Source organism: Hemicordylus capensis, chromosome 4, assembly GCF_027244095.1.
Source record: "Hemicordylus capensis ecotype Gifberg chromosome 4, rHemCap1.1.pri, whole genome shotgun sequence".
NCBI classification, from domain to species: domain Eukaryota; kingdom Metazoa; phylum Chordata; class Lepidosauria; order Squamata; family Cordylidae; genus Hemicordylus; species Hemicordylus capensis.
This window is the reverse complement of record NC_069660.1, coordinates 322,086,039-322,111,662: the sequence shown is the minus strand read 5'-3', so window position 1 is coordinate 322,111,662 and position 25,624 is coordinate 322,086,039. Positions and strand designations below refer to the sequence as shown.

Below are 25,624 nucleotides of genomic sequence, written 5' to 3'. Positions count from 1 at the left end.
TCCCTCCTCCCCTGCACCGGGTCCAGTCTAAAGCCCTTCGGACGAGGTCCGCAGTGCTCCCGCCAAACACGGCCCTCCCAAGCCTTGTCAGGTGTGCCCCACCTGGACTCCCTTTTCCAGCTCCTAAAAGCTGGAAATTTGCCCAGCTCCTTGGCGCTTGCCTGCGGCCACCTTCCACAGGGCCTCGGAGGACACCCAGGCATCAAGAGCCACCGGGAGGCTCCGGAGAACCAACAGGGTCATGTGTGCATAGACCCCCCCCCTCTCTCTCTCCTGGTGAAGGTCACCCAGCCCATGCAATCAAGAGCTGTCCTAGGTGAGCCCAGATCACCTGCCTCTCATGGGAGGCGGTGCAAAGCCCGCTCCACCCCCTCGCCCAGGAACATCCAAGGCAGGGCTGAAGTCCCGTGGGGCCCGGAAGCACCCGCTCCTCCCGAGAGGCCTGATCAAGAGCCACGGGCACCCCTGCCAAGTGGGGGTGCTTGGGGCTGGACAGCTGCGGTGGGCTCCAGCTGCCTCCGGCAGGAGGTGGCTCCTTGGCTTTCCCCCGCGGCACACGCCTCCTCAGGGGCCTGGCTCAGAGCGGGACTTGCAAAGCCCACCCGGTGCTGCCGCCGCCTCCCGCTCCTCAAGACTCGTCCCAGTTCTCTAGCACCTCGTTTGGGCCAGGGGGCTGCTTTGCAGGAACTCTGCCCGCAGGAGTTGCTGGCTATGGCCGGCCTCCGGAGGGTGCTGCTGGCGTGGGGGTCACCAAGGGCAGGCAGGCGGGGGCCTGCCCTACACTTCCGCTGGTCCCTCCCTCCCCCTGCGGGGAGAAGTGGGGCAGGAAAGTGGGCCACTTGAGAAGTGGGGCAGGAAACCCTGCTGTCCTGAGATCAGGCCATATGCACTCTAGTGGCACCAGTGGGTGAGAGGGAGACCATTTTCCTGGGTCAGCTGGACAGCACCTGGGGCCCCCCTTCACGCCCAGGCCCTGCAGGCCGCTGGCGGTGCTGGCTGCCCCCTTTCCTCTCCCTCCCTCCTGCTACTCAGAGGCCTCCCCAGCAAAAGGCAGAGGGGGCAGCCGCAGAAACAGTGGAGGCGCCCGGCACCAAGCAGCAGGTCTCCAAAAAGCCCGCCAGCAGGCCGAGCGCACAGGACCCTCTCCCCTTCCGGAGGCGGAGAAAGAGCCCACCCTGAACGTCGGAAGAAATCCTTGGAGAGGTCCACACCGACAACACCCCGTAGCTGAAGCCCACTGGTGCCAAGGCAGGCCCTAGAGCGGAGTCTTCCCAGGAGAGGAAGGGGGTGGGGGGGTTGCTTCCAGGGGCTGCCAAGAAGACCCACCACTACTTGGCCCCGGCGAGCAGAAGCAGGATGCCCAGGACCAAGAGGGACCTGGGGGCAGTAAGAGGTCACCCAACTGGACGGCACCCTGGCTGGGGAAGGCTTCAACACCCGGCAACCCAGCGCCTCTTGGTGGGACCTCCGGGCTCCCTCGGATTCCTCCCTCTCCTGGGACAGCGGCTTAAGCAGCCCACAGCCTCCTTCCCCCTAGCTGGGCTGCTCAGGAGGCAGCAGCAAGCCCCAAGCGCCCTCTGGGTCAGGGCCGGGTAGTTGTGGGAAGAAGCTGGACCCTCAGACTTGCTGTCTGCCCCCTGAAGGCTCAGGGCTCCATGAGGAAGCTCCTCTCTCCGCCCGCGGTGGGCCCCAGCGCCTGACCGCCAAACATGGGCCACAGGAGCTGGCTGCCGAAAGCAAGGCCACGGCCGTGAGGCACACCACGAGGAAGCCGGATTCTGCCACCACCGAGAAGGCCCTGCCCACCCACCAGATGTCACAAGGGCAGGGCAAAGAGCAGGGGGGCAGGTTTCCGAGGCTGCTGGCTTTAAAGGCCAGCCCCAGCCCTGGAGCTGGGAGCCCGGGGGCCGCGCGGGGCCTCCACCTGATCCGGATTCAGCTTCAGCTTGCCCACCCGGCCACTTAGAGCCGGGACCCTCTGGCCCTGTAGGGCGGGAATTCCAAGGCGAGACCCCAAACGCCACAGTCGCAAGCGGGAGGGACCGGAGTCCACTCCCCCCACCCGGGCACAGCCTGACTGACGGTTTGTTCGACAATCCCTGGGAAAGCGGAGGAGGAGGAGGAGCAGCCGCCGCCGCCACTCCTGGGCTCCCCAGACAGCCAGCTCACCACGGCAGAGGCCGGTGGGAAAGGGGGAGGCGGCGGAGGGGATGACCGGGATGTGGCGGGTGGGCGGGCGGGGGGGGGACTTCGCCCACCCCTCACCATTTTCCAGTGATAACCTGCAAGGCCTAAAAAGGCACTTCTGGAAAAAAGAGGACTCCGGGTGCCAACCGTGTCTGGGGAACTCTCTGCCCAGCCCACGGACTGGGAGCGTGGTGGCAGGTGGTGGCGGGGTGGACGGGGGCCTTAGCAAGCCAGAGGCCTCGAGCCAAGCGGCTGCCGAGCCACCCTCCAAGGAAGAGCCCTCTCCTCCCCCAAGGGGGGCCAGAACGTGGCCTCTGGCGGAGGGAACCCTGCCAGCCAGAGCAAGGCAGGACCGGCCCTTCCTTCCAGGAACCAGCACTGGGTGGTGGCGCTGCCAGCCCCACCACACCTCCCACCCCTGGAGCCCCCTCAGCCCCCTCCCCCCCCACTGCAGCCCTCCCGGTCCCCGCCCCACCCCCTGCTCCTCCAGCCAGCGGGGGGGGCAGCCCCTCAATCACATCCAAGGAGAAGGGGGGGGGGCTGGAGAGAAGATACAGAAGAGAAGGAAGCCAGCAGGGGACCAAAGGCTCCGGGCAGAGGCCGAGAAGGGCTGGCCAGGAGTCACGGGGAGGGAGGGAGGGAGGGAGGGAGGGAGTCCCAGGGCTTGCCCCCCCCCCACACGCCCAACAACGGAGGGAGGGAATCCTGGGGACGGCCACTGCTGCTTATACACCACTTGCCAACAAAAGATCTCAAGGAGATTTATGCAGGGAAAAAACCATCTCCAAAGGGCTCACAATAATCTAAAAAGAAACACAAGGGGGAGCCCAGCAGCAGCCACCACCACCACCACCCCCCGGAAAGACGCTGCACTGAGGCGGGCCAGTGATCCCCCCCCGCTTCACAGAAGAGACCCCCCACTCCAAAGGTGCCCCTTTGCTTAACACATTGTGCAGCCACAATCTCTCTCTCACACACACACACACACACGCACCCCCCCTGCTCCTTTCTGGGGGGCATCTGAGCATCTCGAGGAGTCTAGAGCGGCCCCATTTCACACCCCAGTAATCAGCTCAGCCCCTCCCTCCCCCCCTCCCCGGGAAGGTCCCAGAAGAAAAGCGTCTTTGTCTGCCTGCCAACGGCCGGCCGCTGCCGCCGCCTTTCTCCCCCCCCCACCTCCCTCCTTCCCTGCCCCCCCCAAGCCCAAGCCTCCCCAACACAGCAAGAGGCCTGAGAGGCACCAGGCCGGGCCTCATCCAGCGCCTGCGGATCTGGGCTCTGCGAGGCAAGGAACAGAGGGCCTCTCTGCCCCCCACCTCCCTGCCCGCACACAGCCCACTCAGTGGGTCAGGGGCAGTCTAGGGGCCGGCTTGCCCCCCCCTCCGGTCACAGCAGGCCAGATGCTGCCCAGGCAGGGCCCAGCCTGCCCACAGGTGCCCCAGCTCACCCTGCCAGCGCCGCCGCCGCCGCCCAGAACCTGCCCAACAGGCCCGGCCACCCCGGCCTCCGCCTGCCGGGCTTCGGTGGGGCAACCAAGGATCACCTCCGGGAGAGGGAGCCGTGGGTCCCCAGCCCCACGAAGGAGCTGGGAGGCAGCTGGGCCACGAACCCCACCCAGATGTATAAGCCACGTTCCCAGCAAAGGTGCCAAAGCAGCTTGTGTACAGAAACAAAAAATCAACTAGTTCAATGGCTCCCGGTCCCCAAAGGGCTCACAGTCTTAAAAAAGACACCAGCCACGGCCCCTGGAGGAATGATGCTGTGCTGGGGTCGGAGAAGGCCAGTCGCTCTCCCCCTGCTCAGTCAAGAGAATCGCCCCTTTTAACAGGTGCCTCGTGGCTCAGCTAGCAGGGGACAAGATGACAACAGCTGGCCAGCTGGGCTCCCTCCTCTCACCGGCGTCCCCAGAAGTTGTTGACTACAACTCCCAGAAGCCCCAAGCAAAGGCCACTGCAGCGGAGGATTCTGGGAATCCCGGTGCGAGGGAACATAGCTGGCCAGCCTTGGTCGGGGGGCGGGGGGGGCATGCACAGAGAGCCGGCAGGAAGCAGAGCCCAGCAAGGTCCTCCGTGGCCTGGGGAACCACCACCCAGGAGAGGCCACGGCAGACACACGAGCCGGGCCTGCGCCTTGGCCCTGGGCAGCCGGGGAGGAGGAAGCGCAGAGGAGGCCAGGAGAAGCCAGCTGCCACTTGGCCACACAGGGCCCACCGCGGCGGAGGCAGAGCCCACCGGCAGAGGGACGGACAACTGCTCGGCCCCCCCCTCAAATGCTCTAGAAGGGGGCTGGAGCCCAGCAGCTGTAGAGCAGCTGCCCAGGAGGCCGGGGGGCCTGCCTGCCTAGGAATGGCAGCGGGGTGAGCCTGGGATTCAGCCACGGCCCCGGAGAAGAAAGGGACTCATCCACAACACACAGCCTGAGCCTGCAGCTCTGAACTCAGGACCAAAGGGACTCATCCTTCGCCGGCTGCCTGGGCCAGGCCCTGCTCAGCTCCAGGACCCCACGCTCTAGCCAGGCTGCCCAGCCGTTCCCTGGATACCAGAGATCATCCAGTCCACCCCCCTCCCTGGCAACAGAGAGGGCTGGCTTTGCAGGCAAACCACCCCCCTGAGAAGCTCTGCCCGCCTCTGTGCCCCAGACTGGCTCCAAGGGATGCAGCAGAGCACCCTGTGCCTGGAGAAGGACGGGAGCAGGATCCTAGGGGCGGCTTCCACCAAGGGAGAGCTCAGCCTCCCCCAACCCTCAGGACAGGCACGTCTGGACACCCCACGGAGAACACAAGGCCTGGGGCGGAGGAGACCACGGCATCACTTGAGGCCAGCCGGGCTGCAGCGGGGCCTTCTGGGCTGCTGCTCCGCGGGGTTCGGGGCCAGGCCTTGCAGGCTTTGGGGGCATGGCCCCCACCTTGCAGGCAGAAGGCCCCAGGTCCAATTCCTGGGGGGCGGCGGCGGCAGCAGCATCCCCAGACAGGGAACTCAGAACTGCAGACAACCTGGCACCCTCCCCCGACTGGTGGTGCCCTGGCGGGGGTCGCGGTTGTGCTCAAGCAGGCAGCGATCTCAGCCCCGGCCGGCAGGGGGGACGCCGCCTGCCCGTGCAGCCCCTTGGCCCCCAACACCAAGGCCCACGGCGCAGGGCCAGCTGGGGAGGCGCGAGGCGGGCGCTGCCGCCGGACCCTCCGCACAGCCCCACCTCGCCAGACCGGCCCGGGAGGGAGGCCGCGGCAGGGCTCGCTCGCCGGGCTCTCGGGGGGCGGGGGGCGGAGAGCAGCAGCAGCAGCAGCAGCAGCGCGCGCCCCCTTCCGCTCGGCCTCCCGGGAAGCCCGCCGACGGCAGCGCCGAGCCGCCCGCAGACCAGCGGGCCGCCTCCAGGCACCGGCTCTCCTGCTGCCTCCCTGGACGCGGCGGCGGCGGCGGCGGCAGCTGCTCCGAGCCGGCCGGTTGCACCGAGCCGAGGGCCTCGACGACGGCGCCGGAACGGGCACAGCCAGCGCCGGGGGCCGCGCCGCAAGGAGCCCCGGCAAGAGGCCGCCGCCGCCGCAGGACCGACCCCCGCGGCCAGGGAGCAGCGCGGCGCGGACGGCAGCCTCTCCCGCCGGGTGCCGCGGGGAGGACCGCTGGGTGCCCGCCCGGAGCAGCCCCCACCGCGGGGAGGGCGGCCAAGCCTCCGCCGGGTGTCTCCCGCCGCGGCAGCCGCCCAGGGAAGCCCCGGAGCCGGGCGCGGGGGAGCGGGAGAGCGGGGGGGTCCCCTGCGGGGCGGGGCGGGGCGGGGGCGGCCTCCTCCTCCTCCTGCTCCGGGCGGGGCCTCTCGCAGGCAGCAGCTGCACTTGCAGCCGGGCGCGCCCCCCCCGCCCCCACCTCGGCCTGGGGGAGGGAGGGGGGGTGGCTCGCTCGCTCGCTCGCTCGCTCGCTGGCGCCGGCGCCCCCTTACCTTGGGGAGTTCGCGGAGCTGGTTACCGTCGAGCAGGAGCTCCTCGAGGGAGCGGCTGTGGCGGTAGACGTCGTCCGGCACGGCCTGGAGCGAGCAGCGCCGCCGGTCCACCACCTCCACCTGCCGGTTGCAGCGCCACAGCGGGGGCATGCAGCGCAGCATCCTCCCCCCCCCGCCGCCGCCGCCGGCTCCGGCTCCCGGGCCCCGCCCGACCCACCGCCCGACCTGCCGCCGCCGCCCCGCCTCCACCGGCCGGGCCAGTCCGGGGCCCCCGCTGCCGCCGCCGCCGCAAGGCACGCTGGAAGAGTGAGGCAGAGGCCCTCCCTCGCCAAGGAACTACTGCTCCCGGCATCCTCGGCGCCGGGGGGGCGGGGCAAGGGAGGCGCCTCCCCCGCAGCCCAGCGCAGCCGCAGACGTCGCCGCCGCCGCTGCGGGCTCCTCCAGGCGTCGCTCCTCGGGTTTGCCCCTCCTTTGCCGGCTGAGCTCGTAAACATGGCGGGAGGGGCTGAAGTGGCAGTTGTGCTTTTGTAAGTGCGCGCAGATCCGCAGCTAGATTGAACGTTCCCATGTAAAGGAAGCGGGTACGTGCCGCTTAGAAGCCTCCGCCCTGCAGCAGGCAAGGAGGGGGGCCGGGAGGAATGACCCCCAACCCCTCGCGCCGCCCCCCTCGAGGAGCGGCAGGGGCGTGGCAAGGGTGGAGTGGGCCGGGGGGGTCAGTCATGTGACTTGCGGGGGGGGCAGACAACCCCCTCCTTGCCCGGGTCTAGTGACGCCCCTGCAAGAGGCGCTGCTGCTGCTGCTGCTGCTGGGCTCAGCCGGGGTGTCCGCAGGGGGGCCCGGGGTGGCCTCCCTCCGCCGGCCAGGCTGCAGCGGTGTGGACTCCGAGAGGCAGTTCCGGGGAGACGGACCCCGCTCAAGCCTGTCACATCGAGCCTGGCGTGCGGAGGGGGGCCGAAAGAGAAAACCCCCTCCCCCCGCCCCACACCAGGACCAGGGGTCACCCCATGAAACTGGAGGCCGGGAAAGCTAGGACCCACCCGTGGAAGTCGTCGTCATTGACCCATGGAACTCTCTGCCACAGGATGTGGTGACAGCCAACAACCGGGATGGCTTCAAGAGGGGTGTGGATATAAATAACTTCATGGAGGAGAGGTCTATCAACGGCTACTAGTCGGAGGGCTTAAAGGCCACCTCCAGCCTGCAAGGCAGGATGCCTCTCAATCCCAGAGGCAGGGCCGGAGCCACAGCAGCAGGAGAGAGGGCAGGCACAGACCTCTTGCCTGGGGGTGGGTAGGGACCTGCATGAACCTGTTCGGAGGTCCTTTTATGGGACTCCAAACAGGTTTGAACACCCGGCAGTTCGAAGGCGGGAGGATAACTAACTTTAAAGGCGGGGGCACACTTACCCCCCCACCCCCACACACACTGCGTTTCCTTCCCTCTGTGGCACTCGCTGTAAAACCGATCTGGCAGGGGGGCACGGTACCTCCCTGCCGCCCCGTCCTCTCCGTGGACCAGAAGTGAGCAGAAGTAACCCCCACATGCGCCCCACATGTGAGTGTGGCATGCATGCAGGTTACTGCCAGTCTGAGGGGAGTGGGGGGGGCAGGGAGGTACGCTCTGGAGTCTAATCGGGGCGCTCCGGAGCCCGGGGGGGCAGGGGGGTGCGCTGGGGGCTCTTCCACAGCCCGAGCCAGACCCCTCTGCGGCCCTTTTCATTGGCAGCCCAGGCTCTTTGAACCTGTTCGCACAATGGAGGCCCCTTGGCTTTGGAACACCCCCCTGAAGACCTTCGCCATGCTCCCTCCCTCAGCGTTTTCAAAATCGCCGATTGAAAACACATCTTTTTAAAGAGGCTTTTTAATGTTCCATCTCTGTTTATAGCTGGTAGGTTCTTTAGTTTTTATAGTTCTTAGCCTTTAAAATACATTTTAATTTGCAACTTTTGCAACCCTTTCGAAACATGGAGTAGCTGAGCCTCGATGAAAGCAAAAGCGAGAGGAAATGGCCATTTTGAGAAGTGGGGCAGGAAATCCTGCTGTCCTGAGATCAGGCGGGCCATATGCAGCCTAGTGGCACCAGTTGGTGAGAGGGAGACCATTTTCCCGGGGGGGGGGGTGGGAGGCTTGGTCAGTGAAGACGAGGAGGAGACTGGCCGCCTGCTTCTTCAGGGCTTCCCTCTCCAGCCCAGCTCTCAATGCAGTCTGGCCTCCCCTCATGCAAGAGGGCCCTTCAAGGAGCCCTACTGGGGGCCGGTTAGGGTCAATGTCTCTCCCTCCCTCCTCCAGCTGGAACAAATTGGATTGGAAAATAGTCCTCGTAACACGGATTGTTTTAAAGGGGGGGGTCCAGGAAGTTCCCAACCAGTTACCTTCACCCCACTTGCAAGTCCGTTGGAGAAAAGCAGGAGTCCAGGTGAAATGATCAAGCATTTAGAAGATATCTTCTCGAAGAGGTCAGCATGACCGCTGCCAAGAGCAGCCTTGCCTCTTTCACCTCTTCGAAGATGCCAGCAAGCAGGCGGGTAGCCCTGATATCGCTGGATTTGGACAAAGCTGCCGGCAAGCAAGTTCACTCCCTAGGTCTCTTCCTGGGTGAAATTAGCAGGCAAGGAAGGAGAGAACTGCTGGAAGAACTGCAAAGAGCCCGGGAGGGAGAACAGGCAACAGATTGGCAACGTGATGCACCCAACGGGGGTGGCGTCGAACCGGGAGCTGCTTCTGTTACCATGCCATGCAAAGAACTGATGGGCCTGCAGTCACATTTGGAGCACGGGCTGCGTTGGGAATATGCCACATCTGCAGCCCTCACCAGGAATGGTGCCGGGGAGAGAGGGCCACCAGGAATGGCCAGAAGGCTACCGTGCTTGGGGCTTTGTGGTTTCTTGGGAAAAGGCGACAAGAGGGTGGGGCAGATGCATACGAGTTGATGCCACATGGCGGGACTTCCTCCCCCCCCGCCCCCCGTGAGGACCCAGGTGTGCCCAAGACAAGGCCTGACTAACCGGTGGGGTGAGGATGAGGGAGTGGTTCTTGAGGGGGGCCGGACACGCTGGGGACTTTCACACAGTCCCCAGCCAGGTGCCTCCGGGAAGCTCCCACAAGTGGAGGGAAGAGGGAGGCTGCCCCCTCCTGTCGGTGTTCTCTAGCTCCTGGCTGGCAGGGGCATGATGCCCCCGCTGGTCCTGAGGGGAAGATCCAGCGCTCCAGGCTGGTCGCCACGGACTGCCCCGAACTCCTCCAGGAGTTTGTCTCATCATCCCCTTTTAAACCCCTCTAGATCGGTGGCCATCACCAAATCCAGTGGCAGCAAACGACACAACGTCGTGTCAAGAAGTGCTTCCTTGTGTCTGTCCTGAATCTCCCAGCAGGTCGTTTCAACGGATGACCCTGGAGTCTAACGTTATGAGAGAGGGAGAAATTCTCTCTCTAGCCGCACTCTATCATCACTCCGCTTACCTGCCTTCTTTCTAAACGAAAAAGGCCCCAATGTCGTCCTCTTTCCTCATAGGGGAGCCTCCAGCCCCCTGGTCATTTTGGTTGTCCTTCTCTGCACCTTTTCCAGCTCTACCATATCCTTTTTAAGGTGTGGCGATGGTCACATCAGTTATATATTTTGAAGAAAAACATACTTCCTGCTGACATACAGACGACACATTTTATATACGCATCCCTTATACTGAAATGAGATGAATGCACCACTTTTTACACCAGGATATACTCCATGAAAATTTAAATGTTTTTGTACTTTTTTGAAGAAATTCTGAATAACCATATTTTAACTATTAACAGATTTCAATACTCAATAATCTTATATATATATTTCTCCTAGGTGCGCCTGGGGAAAATGCGTCCTGGCAGCCCAGCTGATTGGCTGGGCTGCGGAGGCGCCTGATTGGCTGGCACACCCAGGAGGAGGAGAATTGGCCGGCCCACGCTGTAAAAGACCAAGCTGTAAAAGGGTTTTCTTGGTTTCCAAACAGTTATTCTCTCAAAACTTGGTTTTCTCCCTGCTTTCCGACAGACCTTACAACAGTCCTTCTGAGTAACAAAGTTGTTTTCATTTCCACCGCATCCTGTATAGTTGAATTCTTCACACCTTGTTGTCTTTATATTGTAAAAGAAGCGTGGTGTAAAAGACCACGGTGGTGGCCACAGACTCTAGCGAGCGAGAGAGGCGCGCGGGGGGCAGAGACAGGGCGGGCGAGAGAGCTGTGGGAGGACCAGCCAAACAAATTCTCCCAACTAACCCCAAAAAGGAAGTGAACTACTGCACAGATGCTCTGTGCGGGTTCAGCTAGTTAGATCAATAATTCCAAAATGACATCATGCTCAAGAAAAGCAGATCTTTCTCAGATTCACATTTACTATGATTCAAATTTACCATATATGGCAGTCAAAAATGAATCATGTTTGAAGTTGAAATCCTACAAATTTCAAATTCTTTTACTTCCCTTTTGCACACACACCTATGACCCCCACAGGTTGCCCTCAAATAGTGATTTCACCCATTCACAGGGCCACCTTCATCTAAGTCAACGTCGATATCATGGTGGGTCATTTTGACTATTCATGGTTTTCTCCCCCAAATTCCAATGCAGTTTAAATAGCCCCTCTCCCCGTTTCACAGCCGGCACATGGGCGAAACGAAAGAAGCCGCACGAGAGGGGCAGGCAGTTCCACCCAGTCCCATTTTTAAACTCAAAGCGTCCATTTCCACTTTCCCCCTAAACACACTTCTTCTCTGCAGACACGCAAGGAGGCTTCAGGTGCGCCATCCACTCATCATGAGACTGGACTGCTTAGCTAAGGGACTCCACCGGTTCTTGGGTTGGGTCAAAGACTCCCAATATGTGGGTCCTTCCCCAGGAAGAACTCTGGCTCTTCTGCTTGAGAGTTTTCTTTGAAAATGCTTTCTGTCAGCTTACCTGGAACAGACGTTAAATTGACTGGCCTGTAGTTAACCGAATCCTCTCTGGACCATCCCCACCCCTTTTAAAATTGGACTTACATTGGCATCTTTCCAGTCCTCAGGCACAGAGGCCGATTTTAGGGACAAGTTACACACTTTGGTTAAGCGGTCAGCAGTTTCACATCTGAATTCTTTAAGAACTCAACCAACACCGAGATCCTCTTAACATGCCCTTCTGACCCACATCCTATGCTTGTGCACCTGGTTTTTTCTTACCCAAACACAGGGCTTTACACTTGTCTCTGTTGAACTTCCATCTTGTCCTCTTTGCCGTGTTCAAGCCTGTCCGGACTGAATCTGGATTCTGTCTTCGAAGGTGTTAGCTATCCCCCTAGCTTTGTGTCCTCTGCAAATTCAAGAAGCATCCTTTCGACTCCCTCATCAAAGTCGTTTATAGAGGGTATGAACTGCCTGTCCAGCTGGCTCTGTCCAGGGAACATAGGTAGCTGCCATATTCTGAGTCAGACCATAGTTCTATCTAGCTCAGTATTATCTACCCAGACTGGCAGCGGCTTCTCCAAGGTTGCAGGCAGGAGTCTCTCTCAGCCCTATCTCGTTGGAGAGGCTGCCAGGGAGGGAACTGGGAACCTTCTGCTGCTCTTCCCAGAGCGGCTCCATCATCCCCTGAGGGGAATCTCTTGCAGTGCTCACACTTCTAATCTCCCTTTCATATGCAGCCAGGGCAGACCCTGCTTAGCTAAGGGGACCGGTCCTGCTTGCTACCACAAGACCAGCTCTCCTTTCCAGAGGAAGAGGAAGAATTGCTGCGGGTACCAGCAGTCAGACACCCTGGGCTCTGGTCTTAAAGTCAGCAGGCAACCTTTCCCAAGCTCTGGGACTCCACAGCCGCCCCTCCCAGGCTCCTCCTGGGCACAAGAGCGGCAAGTCTCCATGCTGTCTGCACTCCTGTCACAAGCCCAACTCTGTTCCTGAATCGGCCACTGCTGAGGGCCCCCCCCTCGCCCCGAGGATATCTGCTTGCCACTTGAGGAGTAGATTCCTTCTAAAACAGGCCTGCTAAACTTTGCCCCCCACAGCTGTTTTTGGACTACCATAATCCCCAGCAACAGTGGCCAATAGCCAGGGACTATGGGAGTTGTAGGCCCTCATCTGCAGGAGGGCCAAAGTTGAGCAGGCCTGTTCTAAAGGGGAAAGAGGCCTCCTCCTGTCTGACCCATCTTCTCCTTGACAGGAACTGGGAGCCAGGCACTTCCGGCACATCCCTCAGCCCAACCCGGCTTCTTTCAGCATCTCCCAGCCAGGCCCCTTGGCCTCAAGGGAACAAACTGGTTTCCAGGAAAGCAGGTGCTCCATGCACCAAATACAAACCCTTGACTTCTGCCCTGCAGCCAGGCGTCTGACAGAGGCTGTAGCTCAGCGGCAGCTTGGCCCGCAGAAGGTCCCAGGTTCACCCCCCGGAAGCATCTCCAGGTGGGGCTGGGAAAGACTCCGGGCTGAAACCTCAGAGAGAGCTGCTGCCAGTCGGAGCAGACAATCCTGGAAGAGACGGGCCAAGGACCTGACTCCGTCGAAGGCAGCTTTAGAAGTGGTTGCCTTGTGCAAGGCGCTGGAGAGGAGACATGCCTTGTCAGCTTTTATCCCACCCGGCAACAGAAATATTTTCAGGGCAACGGATTTAAAAGAGAGGCCGATGGGGGGGGGGGGGGGCAGCTGGGGCCCCTCTCAGTACTCGGGCCCCCCACTGCTTCGAGCTCTGGAGACCAGGCAGGCACTGGCGAGAGGCAGCAGCCCCATGACCCCCTCCTCCCAGGGAGCAGGCCTGCCCACGCCCTGCACTTCCCGCGCCGCTATCAAAGGCAGGTGTGGAGGACAGAAGCTGGAGCCCTCTGCACGCAAGCAGGCCCCCGCGTTCCGGCGCTGAGCTCCGGAGGGATCGCAGGCTCCTGCAGGCGCCGAGGAGGCGAGAGGCCCGGGTCTTTCCCTTCCACTGGGACTGCCAAGCTGAGCAGCGGCACTGTTGCCTTCCCACAAGCAAGAGGCTGCTCAGAAACAGGCCTCCAAGTCCCCGGAGGGCCGGGCCTTCTGTCCCGCTGGCGCTGAATCCTTCCCAGGGGGAGGGCGGCTTTCTCAGGAGGCAAGAGCCACTGCTCAGCTTGGCGGTCACAGTGGAAGGGAAAGGCCGGACATCTCCCCTCCAGTGTGACTGCAGGAGCCTTGGAGGAGGTCACAGCCACTTTGGGGAGCAAGCCCTGTGCTCGCCACCACACACGCGTGTCTGCACAGGGCCAAGCCTCTTTGGCCAAGAGCAGCCTATCTTTGAGGGAACTGCCCTTCCCCCTTTCCAGCACCAGACACATTTTCAGCATAACCCCCCACCTGCCATCCTCCCTCCCACCTCAGCCTTTCCTTTGTGAGATCCAGGTCCTGAGAGCACAAGCGGTGCAGGGACTGGACACTCCTCCCGTGAACTCTGGCTCTCGGGCCACACACAGCACTCGTTTCAACCTGTGAAGGGCCTGGACTGATCCACCTGGATGGACCCAGCCTCCCTCTCTGCAGGAGGTTCGACTCAGAAGGACTGATGGGGCCGGCGGAGGCCGGCATTGAGCCCTTGCTCCCCTACAGAAGCCCACCGGGCAGTAACGAGCAAATCTTGGCAGCATGGCTGGTTGCTACTGGGGACGGCCACCTCATCCCTGTGGGTCAGGAAGTCCCCGAAACTCTTGACACAGCCACGGGACAGCGGAAGCCTCTTGTCAAGCAGAGGAGGGTGCTCACAGACACACAACACCCACTTTCCCTTTCACTTTTATCCAAAACTACACATACATCAGAGGAACGGGCAATGCTGGGCCAAGGGGCGCCCCTGAACACCTGGGGCCAGGGAAAGAGCCGAGAGTCTCTCTGGAGCAGAGTTCATGCCGAGAGGTCACTGTTGTCAAACCTCTCCTGGTCATAGACCTCAGCCACCACCTTCCTGCCTGCAAACCAGCGCCCGTTTAGTGCCTGGATGGCTTTGTGTGTCTCTGAGGCCATGGAGAACTCAACAAAGATCTTGACAATGATTTCGGCATCTTCCTCTTCGCCTTGCTTCTCCTGGTAGATGATGACTCTGTTGACAGCCCCAAACTTGCCACACTCTTCTGTCACTTCCCCTTCCAGGTCGTCATCGATATCCTTGGGGTCTACCATGTTGCGCAAAACCATCACCGTTGACTGTAGGGAGAACCAAGGGAGAGGTTAGTCTTCCCACCTCTGGGAAAACAGCACAACTGCCCTCCAGCCATGTGTGGGGTGCCTTCTCCACACTCTCCTCCTCTCCCCACCCACCTGCTCCCCTAGGAAGTTTAACTACCCACCCACTGGCCCCACTGTAATCAGGTGTCATCACTGGGGAGGCGCCAGGCAGTCTACTGGAGGACCTCGCCCCCACCCCCAACTCACCTCCTGCTTCCGGAGGAGTTTCTGCATCACCATGTGGCGGGCACTGCTGCCAGAGATACTCATGTGCTCCTGTTCACTGAGCATCTCTGGCCTTTCCGACTCCTGGAAGACCTCTTCCTCTTCCTTCTCCTTCTTCACCTCCAACAGGCCCAGGGTCGGGGGGCTTGCCAAGATGGGGTTCACCACACCCACCTGGGGGATGGTGACAGGAATGGCGGGGCGAGCAGGAGTCACACCTGCAGGTAAGACATAAATCAAGTCATGTGCACCAGAAGCAACTCACAGACAGACCATAAGCTGGGCAGGACACCCACCGCAGACCAAGAAGCCATAGTCATGGGTGACTTCCATTACCTTCACATAGACTGGGCAAATGCACAGGTGGGTATTGACATAGAGGCCACATTTCTAGACATGCTAAATGACTGCTCCTGAGAACAGTTAGTCGTGGGACCAACCAGAGGGATGGCGATCTTGGACTTAATCCTGAATCGTGCCAAGGACCTGGTGCGAGATGTCAGAGTTGTAGAACCACTGGGGAACAGTGGCCATAGTGTGATCCAATTCATCTTATATGTGAGTGAAGCACTACCAAGGAAGTCCAATATAGATGTGCTGGACTTTGGAAGAGGAAATTTTCAAAAATGAGGGGACTGGTAAAAAGGAAGTTGAAAGGCAAAGCCAGAGAGTCAAATCACTCCAGAAAGCATGGAACTTCTTCAAAACTACATTAGAAGATCAGATGGAATGTATATCAAGGAGGAGGAAAGGTACCACCAAGTTCAGAAGGACGTCAGCATGGCTAACGTAGAGTAAGGAGTGTTTGAGATGCATATAGCTAGTGTCAAGGGGAATAAAAACTTCTTTAAAGGGATCAAAAGCAGAAAACCTGCCAGGGAGGCGGTTGGACCCTTAAATGATGAGGGTATGAAAGGGATTATTAAGGAGGATAAGGAGATTGCAGAGAAGCTGAATGAGTTCTTTGCATCTGTCTTCATGGTGGAGGATACTGACCATATACCCGTTCCGGAACGGAGCGTCTCAGTTTTGGAGGCTATAGAACTGGGCAAGTGATGAGAGAGGATGTTCTAAAGAGTCTTGAAAAACCAAAAATTAACACATCACCAGGGCCAGATGGCATCCACTGAAGAGTTCTGAAGGAACTCAAATGTGAAATTGCTGGTCTCCTAGCAAAAGTATATAACTTGTCCCTATAATCAGGCTCTGTACCAGAGGACTGTAAAAAGAGCATTGGTTACTCACCATGAAGGCTTCTTCTGGTTGCTGAGGTCAAGGCCATCTCTACGGGTTATCCTCATCACATGCTCCAGGGGTAGGACTTAAGTTAATTAGTTGAAGGAGGACCCGGGCTATGGAGGATGACCCCGCCCAGTTCCTACAAGCCCAGTAGAATGCAGCAGAGAAGGTATTACAGGTAGCGAAAAAGGGCAGTGAGAAGAGAGAGAGAGGGACCCCCAGAGTTCAAGTCTGCAAGTGGCGGCTCCCTGCTACGCCGAGATCAGGAATGTCTCCCTCAGACGTTGTCCAGAACAGAACAGGCTGGTCGAGATGGCCTTGACCTCAGCAACCAGAAGAAGCCTTCACGGTGAGTAACCAATGCTCCGTTCTCGGTTGCTGGGGTCAAGGCCATCTCTACGGGACATACCAAAGCTGTTCGTCTCGCTGGAGGGACTGCACTAGTCTAATCCTGGGGGAGAATGCTCTGAAGGACACGTCAGCCAAACGCTGCCTGGGCAGAGGCAAAGGTGTCCAGCTTGTAGTGCCGCGTGAAGGTCAATGGATTCTTCCAAGTTGCGGCCTTGCATATTTCATGCAGAGGAGCGTTTGTAGAGAACGCGGCGGATGCAGCTGCCACTCGAGTAGAATGGGCTGTGATCCTAGCTGGGGGTCGCAGTTGTTGGGATCCGTATGCCGAGACAATGCAGGCTCGAATCCAACTAGCGATGGTAGCTGAGGAGACTGCCTCACCCGGTCCAGCTTATGCCACAGTTTTTCTTGGACATGTAGAGGGCGTGGACAGAAGGTAGGTAGGAATAAGTCCTGTGAGAGATGGAATTGTGACAGGACCTTAGGTCTGAAAAAGGGATCTGGGATGAGGAGAACAGAGTCCTCCGCGAACACACAGAAAGATTTATGAATCGACAAGGCCCGTAGCTCTGACACATGTCTGGCAGTAGTGACAGCCACCAGGAAGGCTAGCTTGAAGGAAAACATTTAGAGAGAGATTGATTTGATAGGTTCGAACGGTGTCCGCTGTAGAGCCCTGAGAATAGTGTGTAAGTCCCAGGAGGGGAAACGGTGAGATGTCGGAGGCGATAGCAGCATCGCTCCACGGAGGAAACGCTTGAGGAGGGGATGGACAAGCATAGACCTACAAGAGGTGCCGGCAATCAAGCTGATCAGTGATCTCTTGACTCTTCAATGTGTTGGGCTTGAGCCCCTTATCCAGACCCTCCTGGAGAAATTGTAGAAGGTGAGTCATAGAGGCCGTGCCCTTCTTGACCTGATGGTGGGAGGACCAGCGCAGGAAGGCTCTCCAGGTGCATTGGTATATCCTGTTAGTGCAGTCTCTGCGTGAGGCCAGAATAGTAGTGGTGACATTCTGGGGGATCCTCTCCTCTGCTAGGATCCTCCGCTCAGTCTCCATGCAGCTAGCCGAAACCAACCTGGATCTGGGTGGTGTACTGGTCCCTGAGATAGGAGGTCGGGGGAGACTGGGAGGTGCCAGGGTTCCGCGATGCTGAGATGGAGGAGCTCGGCGAACCAGTGGCGACGAGGCCAGTGAGGTGAAACCAGTATCACCTTGGCCTTCAAGGTCCTGATGCGTCTGAGGAAGCACGCTAGGAGAGGGATAGGTGGAAAGGCGTAAAGACCCCCGGAGGCCAGGTTGCGGACAGGGCGTCTGTGTCCTCCGCGGTTGTGCATGGAAACCTCGAGAAGAACCTCGGGAGTTTTGTGTTGATGGGAGTTGCGAAGAGGTTGACCTCCGGGGTCTCCCACCTGCATGCCAATTGATCAAAAACACGGGGGTAAAGTGACTACTCGCCCAGAAGGAGGTCCTCTCGGCTGAGCCACTCCGCCAGAGAGTTGAGGTCGCCTTTGACATGATGTGCTGTTATGGAGAGGAGGTGTTCCTCCGCCCACGAGAGTAGGAGGGTCACCTCTTGATGTAGTGATCTGGACCGGGTGCCCCCGTCTGTTCACGTGGGCCTTTGCTGTCGTATTGTCTGTCTTCACGAGGAAATCCTTTCCCTGGACTATGTCCTGGAAGCTGGAAAGTGCCAAGCGAATGGCCATCAGCTCCATCCAGTTGATGGGAGTGCTTCTGCTCAGAAGGAGACCATCGACCCTGAGCGGAGTGTTGGAGACAGTGGGCTCCCCATCCCCTGGTGCTGGCATCCGTGGTTACTATCAGGCGTGGATAGTCCATGTATCGATTGCCCTGCAGGAAGTTCTGGGGTGCCAGCCACCAGAGGAGGGAGTTACGTACCGGTGAAGGAAGAGTCAGCAGAACCGGCCTCTTTAGAGATATGGCTGTCTGGTGAGGCAGGAGAAACCACTGAAGGGTTCGAAGATGGAACCGGGCCCAGGGAACCGACTCAAGTGTGGCGACCATGAGGCCCAAGATCCTTGTGAGAGTCATCAAGGGTACTGCATGGGAGTTCAGTGCCTGTTGGATTTCTGAAGTCAGGAGTAGAAATCTGTCGTGTGGGAGAAATAAGCGATCCTGCTGAGTGTCGATTATAACTCCGAGATGGCCAAGGCGATGTGCGGGGACCAGTTGGCTTCTTTTTAATGCTATGTGGCGCCGCAGAGTGAGTAGGGTAGTCTGCAGATCGACGGGGGCAAGCGCCTTGGAGCGAGATTGCAGGAGAAGGTCATCTAAGTACGCAAAGGCCCTGATCCCCCACAGGCGAAGGTTTGCCAGGAGGGGGGCCAGGACCTTTGTGAATATCCTGGGGGCTGAGGACAGCCCGAAGGGGAGGATGGTGTATTGATAATCAATGCCCGCGTACTTGAATCTCAGGAGGGATCTGCGGTCTTGGTGGATCGGGATATGGAGTTAAGCCTCCTTCAAGTCCACTGATGAGAGAAGATCCCCATGATGTAGGGATTCCGTGATGGCTCTGAGCATCTCCATCCGAAATCTGTTGTACCGCACCCACTTGTTTACAAATTTGAGGTCCAGCACCGCTCGGAAGGAGCCGTCCCACTTTGGCACTGTGAAGAGAACTGAGTAAATGCCCCTCCCCACCTGGTCCTGAGGAACCCGCTCCATGGCTTGAATCTCCACGAGGCACTGAATTGCGTGGGTCAGGTTTGAGTGTTTAGTAAAAGAGTTTGAGCGCGGGGTAGGTAGGAATCTGGGGGGGAGGAGGACCGTTTATTCTGTAGCCTCGTTCGATCACATTGAGCACCCATTTGTCTGTCGTAGTCTGCTCCCAGGCATGCAGGAAGGCGGAAAGGCGACCTCCCAGGTGGACCTGGCCCAAGTCATAGCTGTTGCTTGGACTGTTTCGTCTGTGAGGGAAACTGTCTATTTCCTGAGGTTCTGAAGGGGAAACGCTGCCGGTTCCAGGCTCCTTGCTGCAGCTTGAGGTCTCGATCCCAGGGCCTGTAAGAGGTGCAAAAGGGCCAAAATGACTGGAAGGACCGTCTGAATGCTGGCTTGTCCTGTTTGCGGGGTGCAGAAGGTATGGTCTTCTGCTTGTCAGTGGATTCTACAAGGACTTCTTGAAGGGCAGCCTCCCCGAAGAGTTTCTTGGCGTCGTAAGGAACCGCCGACAGGTTAGCCTTAGAGGTGGCGTCCGCTTGCCAGCTTTTTAGCCATAAATGCCTCCTTCCCATGACTGATGCGGAAGATGCTCAAGAAGAGAATCTTATGGCACTGAGAGTGGCGTCTGCCACAAAGGCCTGGGCCTTCTGCAGCTTAACCAGTTGCTGTCTAAGGCAGAAAGAGTCTGTCTGGGAGTCAGCAAGGAGGTCATCGATCCAGAGGAGGCTGGCCCTGGCGGCCATGGATGCAGCAGCTGATGTCCTAGTAGCATAAGAAGAGTTGCCATGTACCCGCCATTTCAGGGCCATTTCTGCTTTGTCAGATGGCTCTTTGAGGGAAACTTCTCCATCTCGTGGCAGCAGCGAATCTGAGACCAGCTGAGCCACTGGTGCATCTGTATTTGGCGTTTTCAGAAGAGACGCTGGTTCCTGTTGAACAGAGTAAAAACGCACCGCCGCTGCCAAGGGCTTGCGCACCAAGGCGGGTAAGGACTATGCCTCCCTAATGCTTTCAATGAAACAGTCAGGCAAGGGGAGAAGCATGTCCTTAGGTTTTGCCTTGGGAAACACTAAGTCACCCTTAGAAGCGGGAGTAGAGTCAGGTTGGATCTTGGATTGCAAGCCTATAGTTGTAAGGATTTTAGTCATTAAAGGGTGAAAGTCCTCTGGGCCAAACAGGCGTTGAGAGACACGAGAGGGTTCAGGCCCTTCGCCCCCCGACCATTCGCCCTCCTCCTTATCCAAAGGGGTAGTTGGCGTCCACGCCTCTTCTCCTGAGTCCATCTGAACCTCCTCAACATCACAGCCCCCGCCAGAGGCCACAGGTCTGGCATACTGCAATGGAAATGCAGGCTTGCGCTTTAAGTGGTCTGGATCCCCAGAATCCCGATCTGAGAGTTCAGATGAGTGAGCCCTGGTGGCCTGAGGGGAGGAGGCTTTAGACTGTTTTGATGAAGCCTTAGTGTGCTTCCTTTTCTTTTTGGCTTTTTTGGGAGACGGGGGCAGGGGGGGACTAGACTCAGAGGACTCCCCAGAGGAGGAAGAGTTCCGCTTTCTCTTTCTAGGCTTTTTCTTAAGCTTTTGGGAGTTCAACTGCAAAAAGGTGTCCACCACAGCGTTCTTGAAACATGCCTGCCATTCTGGGGGCATAGAGGCAGGGGAGGCAGCAAAAGGGGGCCCAGCGGTCGAGGTACCTCCCCCCACATGGGCAGAGCTCACCACATTTGGAAGAGTAGGCGCCAAGAGGACCTCCATCGGAGCAGCCGCATTCTTGGCGGGCTTTTCAGCACAGCGCCCTCTTGGTGCGCTGGGGAAGGTGCCACTTCCATGCTGGCCTCTGATGTTGCCCTTCTCTCCCTTGGCAGTGGCAGCGGATAGATCACTAGGCACCCTGCTGCTGCTGCTGCGTTGCTCCGTAGAGCCCGGGGAGGAAAGGACTCCACCGTCTCGCCCAGGCCGGAGGAGGTCTGCTGAGCCGCTGTGGGGCACGTTCCAACGCCCAAGGGCAGGAGACGCGCTGTGGCTGCGGCCAGCTCCCCTTCGGAAGGCACTCCGGCAGCTGGTGGGGGCAGCAGTGGAAGGGACGATCCGGGCGCTCTAGTGCCCTTTGGAAAGTCCCTCTTCGGCTTCCCCGCAGGAACGCAAATGTTTAAAGACGTTCCTGGTAGCTCCATATGGTGGGGGTCGAAGGAGGGGGAAGCGGGGAGACAAACAAAGGAAAAATGATCTTTTTTGCAGGAGAGAGAGGGCAGAAGGAAAAAACAAGCAGCAGTGCACAAGAAATAGAAAATAGAAAGCTGCGGAAGGCTAGAAAATACGGAGTGAAGAAAAAGCCTGCCTACAGCTACGCAGGACTGAAAGAACTGGGAGGGGTCCTCCTCCTCAGCCCGGGTCTTTCTTCAATGAATTAACTTAAGTCCTGCCCCTGGAGCATAACCCGTAGAGATGGCCTTGGCCCCAGCAACCGAGAAGCAGCTAATATAACCCTAACTTCCTTACATCCTTTTCCTTGGGATGGTTAGGATACAGCCAGGAAGGAAGGAAGATGCTTGTGGCCGACAGAGGAAAACAGGGAGCTGCCTGAAACAGAGTCAGACCATGGGTCCATCTAGCTCAGTACTGTCGACTCTGACTGGCAGAGGCCCCCCCAAGGTGGTTTCGGCTGGGTGGCTTTCCCAGCAGCCCTCCCTGCAGATGCTGCGTGCAAGCCAAGGCTCCCCCTCTGAGCCAGAGCCCCTCCCCTCCAGGGAATAGGGTTCAGCAGGCAGTGCGCGGCGCACCGGAAGTCAGCCGCCCAAGTGCACGCCAAGGCAAGCCCTGCTTACCAGAGGGACCCATTCATGCCTGCCACTCTGCCAGACAGCAACTAGAAAGGCCACCTTGAAGGAGAGTCGGTGGACAGAGACGGACTTCACAGGCTTGAGGCTGGCCTGGGGAAGGTTCAAAGGGATGCATGCCAGCTGCAGGTCAGGAACCACGTGCACCGAGGCCGGTCGGGACTGGGCAGCAAAACAGACCTCTCTACGGAAAAGTGGCTTGGGACAAGAGCCTTCTCCAACCACGTCCCAGAGGACACAGAGGGTGGGAACAAGCTGGGCGCTCCATCCCACTCCTTCCATCTCTAGCCACACGGTGTCGGCCTGCAGCAGGGCGGCCATCTTGGTGGCTCTCAGCACAGCCTCCCCAGGAGGGGCTGTGGGGATGGTGGGGGAGAAGCCCCACTCTGCCCTGCTCAGACCACCAGGCTGGCTCCCGCCACAGCCTGGGGCTCCTCTCGGCTCCACGCGGAGGGGGAGGAGGGAGGCACGGAGCAGTGCTCCTGGGCTCTTCGGTGCTTCAGGCGGGAGAGAGGGTGGCCGTGGGGCCTGGCAAGCAGCAGCCACTCTGCAGAAGCAGCTGGCGAAGGAGCCATCCAGACTCTGCAAGGAAGAGACGTGCTTCTTCAAGTCCCTCGGTGGCCTTTAGTGGGTCTGAGCCGGTTGGGAGGGCACATTGCCAGGGACAGCCAATGAAAGAGTAAAAATGTGTGTTTTTCCTCCAGAGAGAAAAAGAACAGGAAGACAGAAGAAGAAAGCCCCACGGAGGGAGAAAGGGAGGACATCTTAAAAGGGTCCCTTGAAGGGCAGACAAGGCAAGTAGCCCAAGGCAGGGGCTGGCTCCAGAGCAGCAGACCCAGTGCGGATGTTCACCAACAGAGGAAAGCCTTGGTAGGAGAGTTGTTGCCAGTCAGTGTGGACAATACAGAGGGAGCAGACAGGCCAAGGGGTTGACCCAGAAGGCGAATGTTCCTAGATCAGGGCTGCTCAACTTTGGTTCTCCTGCAGATGTTGGCCTACAACTCCCATAATCCCTGGGTATTGGCCGCTGTGGCTGGGGATTATGGGAGTTGTAGTTCAAAAACAGCGGGAGGCGGGGCAATGCTGAGCAGGCCTGTCCTAGATTGACCAGAACCATACACAGTATTCAAAGCTTTTGTAGGCCGTTCTTTGTTTTTCCCGTTTGTTCCTCATGATTGTTTTAAAGGAGATTTTTGGGATCAGCAATGAGTCATTACCAGGTGTTTTCATGGCTTGTATCAATGAATTTGCCCAGACTATATCAAGACAGCTTATTCCAAGCAATTTTTTTTGCATCAATCTGACTTCTGACAACTGACACGGAACTACGCTGTCCCACTGACTTTGCTTTGCAAGCAGCCAAGGGTCATGTGCCTTCTGTGGCTGCCTCCAAGCCAGAGACTTGTGCCCCAGGGCCTGAGGCCCCTGCGATGCCAGCACAGCTCCTGACATCCCCTGCAAAGGAGCAGCAACAGCCTTGCCGGGTTCCTCTTTGGAAAGGGATGTTGTCTAATCTCAAATATTTGAGCCTCTTACACAAACATATCTGCAGGGTGCGGGGGGGGGATCAGAATACACGGTCAAATATTATTAAGTAAATCAAGTTAAAAGTAACGTAAAAAGCACTAATGTGTTCATTAATACAGATAAAGCATGAGATATGAACACATAACTTCAGTCTGATGAAACTGGAATCTGTTTTGAAAACAAATATATCATTGCAACATCAGGGTCAGAATGCCATTCTAGAGATCTGAGTGCCATTTTGGTTGCCCTGTCTTGAAAAAGGACATTGTAGGGCTGGAAGAGGTGCAGAGAAGGGCAATGAAAATGATCAAGGGATTGGAGCCCCTTCCTTCCGAGTAAAGAGAAAAGTGCCTGGGCCATTTTGATTGGGGGAAAACCAATTAAACGAAGGGGTAAGGAAGAGGCTTAAGCAATTCTGAAGAGCAGACAGGCAGACATTTTCCTATCATCCTGTGCTCTTGATGGGGCACTGGTGGGCAGCCAGTCCCGGAGGGACAAGAGGGGCCGGGTCCAGGACCTCGCTCTCCTTCCCTTCTTACACGCTGACCCTGCTTTGCCTCCAAGGTGCTCACAAGGGGTGTACAACCGCCGCCCCCGCTCTCCATCATCACTGCAACCCTGTAAGGTAACTTAGACCAAGTAGGAGGAGCAGCAGCAGCAGCTGGAACAAGGTGGCCGGCCCAAAGGCACCCACACAGATTCCAGGCTAAACAGTGCTTCAGACATGAACCTCCCCAATCGGCGCCCCACACTCTAACCACTACGCCAAGTAGAGTATAAAGTGACGCACACGGGAGCATAAAGAACTCCACCTCTACACTGATGGGGTCTGATCTGTCGGTGACCGACCAGGAGAGAGATCTGGAAGTCGTGATCGACAGACCCTTGAAAGTGTCGACTCACTGCGCAGCAGCAGTGAAAAGGGCAAACTCCGTGCTCGGGATCATCAGGAAGGGGGTTGAAAATAAAATGCTAATATTATAATGCCCGTATAAAAATCTATGGCGTGGCCACATTTGGAGTACTTTGTACAGTGCTGGTCACCATATCGCAAAAGGAGCATTGTAGAACTGGAGAAGGTGCAGAAGAGGGCAGCCAAGTTGGTCAAGGGCCTGGACCACCTTCCTTATGTGGCAAGACTACAGCACCTGGGTCTTTTTAGCTTAGGAAGGCGTGATAAAAGGTGTATAAAACTACGTATGGTGTTGAAAAATAGATGGCAAAAGCTTTCCTCCTGCCCCGCACCGCGCAAACCAGAGTTCATCCCACAAAACTGACTGTTAAGAGACTTAAGCCGACAAAAGGAAGTCCTTCCCCACACAGCGCCTAATTGGATCTATGGCATTCTCTGCCATGGGATGTGGTGATGGCCACCAGCCTGGATGGCTTATAGTGGGGCTTCGACCAATCCATGGAGGACAGTCTCTCCATGGCCACTAGTCCTGACGGCTATCGGCTACCTCCAGGTTCCGAGGCAAGAAGCCTCCTAGGACCAGCTGCAGGCAGGGAGCCCCGGCAGGAGAGGGTGCCGCCCGTGGCTGCCTCCTGCTTGTGAGCTTGCGAGAGGCATCTGTGGGGCAGGATGGGCCTGAGGCTGCACTAGCTCTCCGGGGTTGCCCCGCCCTCCAGACTCACCTGTGATGACACCTGGCGCTTGCGCTGCCATCACAGCTTGTGGCAAGGCCCCCAGAGGCTGCGCCAAGGTCAGGGCCGGAGTCACCAGCCCTGGAGTTGCTAAGGTGCTGAGGACTGCTGCACCTGCCACGCCGGCCACCGCTTCCTACAACAACAAAAAGGCAGCAACACAGGGTTAGCCAGCCCCACAAGCTGCAGGCGGCAGGCTCCTCCCGGGCTGGGCCTGCCGAGGCTCCTCCCTCCAGCAGGAGACAGGAGGTGGGGGCCCGGGCCCGGTCGCACCCCGGAAGCCAAGCCCCAGCCCTGCCCGCCAGGCCCTGCTCCTCACCTGAGCCGTGATCTTGGCCGTGGCGGCGGCTGCCGCTACCGCTGCTGCGGGAGGGAGGCCGCCCGGGGTGGCTGGCGTCAGGAGCGGCATGGGCGGAGTGACGGCTTTGCCCACGCGCAGGTACTGGCCGCCCAGGTCAAAGAGGTTCATGGAGGAGACGGCGTCTTGCGAGGACTGCGCCTTCTCGTACTCTGCAACAAGGAGCGTCAGCTGCCGCAGGGCCCCGCCGGCTCTCCCCAGGGCCCCGCCCTCCCCTCCTCCCGGCTCACTCACCGATGAAGCCGTAGCCCTTGTGCTTCCCCGTGGTGGGGTCCCGGGCCAGCGTGCAGGACTTGATCTTCCCAAACGCCTCAAAGACACTCTTGATGTCGTCGTCGGAGAGGTCCTGGTGGACGGACGCCACGTAGATGCGGTTGAAGGCCCGGGCCTCCTCCGCCAGCTGGTCGATGATGGGCTGCGCCTGCCCAATGTTGCTGGGCCTCCCCACCTGCAAGCACAGCCGGCCCGT

At 58.8% G+C, this 25,624-nt stretch overlaps 2 protein-coding genes across 18 annotated transcripts in view; both read right to left on the bottom strand.

Moving 5' to 3' along the window:
- Positions 1 to 6,489, bottom strand: part of SCRIB (scribble planar cell polarity protein) — a 111,083-nt gene extending 104,594 nt beyond the window's left edge. For 4 of the 13 annotated variants that reach the window (XR_008306168.1, XM_053245733.1, XM_053245730.1 and 1 more), the window contains exon 1: positions 6,118 to 6,489. Coding sequence is in view for 12 of the 13 variants with exons in the window: in XM_053245733.1 (XP_053101708.1) it covers positions 6,118 to 6,279 (162 nt within the window). In the remaining variant the exon portion in view is untranslated. The remainder of the gene's footprint in view (positions 1 to 6,117) is intronic. The other 9 variants (XM_053245734.1, XM_053245728.1, XM_053245729.1 and 6 more) reach the window with 7 other exon arrangements.
- Positions 6,490 to 13,844: 7,355 nt separating this feature from the next.
- Positions 13,845 to 25,624, bottom strand: part of PUF60 (poly(U) binding splicing factor 60) — a 32,484-nt gene continuing 20,704 nt past the window's right edge. For all 5 annotated transcript variants that reach the window (XM_053245745.1, XM_053245746.1, XM_053245747.1 and 2 more), the window contains 5 exons: positions 25,390 to 25,603; positions 25,117 to 25,307; positions 24,789 to 24,933; positions 14,494 to 14,729; positions 13,845 to 14,265 (listed from right to left, as the gene is read on the bottom strand). In XM_053245745.1, coding sequence (XP_053101720.1) covers positions 13,966 to 14,265; positions 14,494 to 14,729; positions 24,789 to 24,933; positions 25,117 to 25,307; positions 25,390 to 25,603 — 1,086 coding nt within the window. In that variant the 3' untranslated portion in view covers positions 13,845 to 13,965. The remainder of the gene's footprint in view (positions 14,266 to 14,493; positions 14,730 to 24,788; positions 24,934 to 25,116; positions 25,308 to 25,389; positions 25,604 to 25,624) is intronic.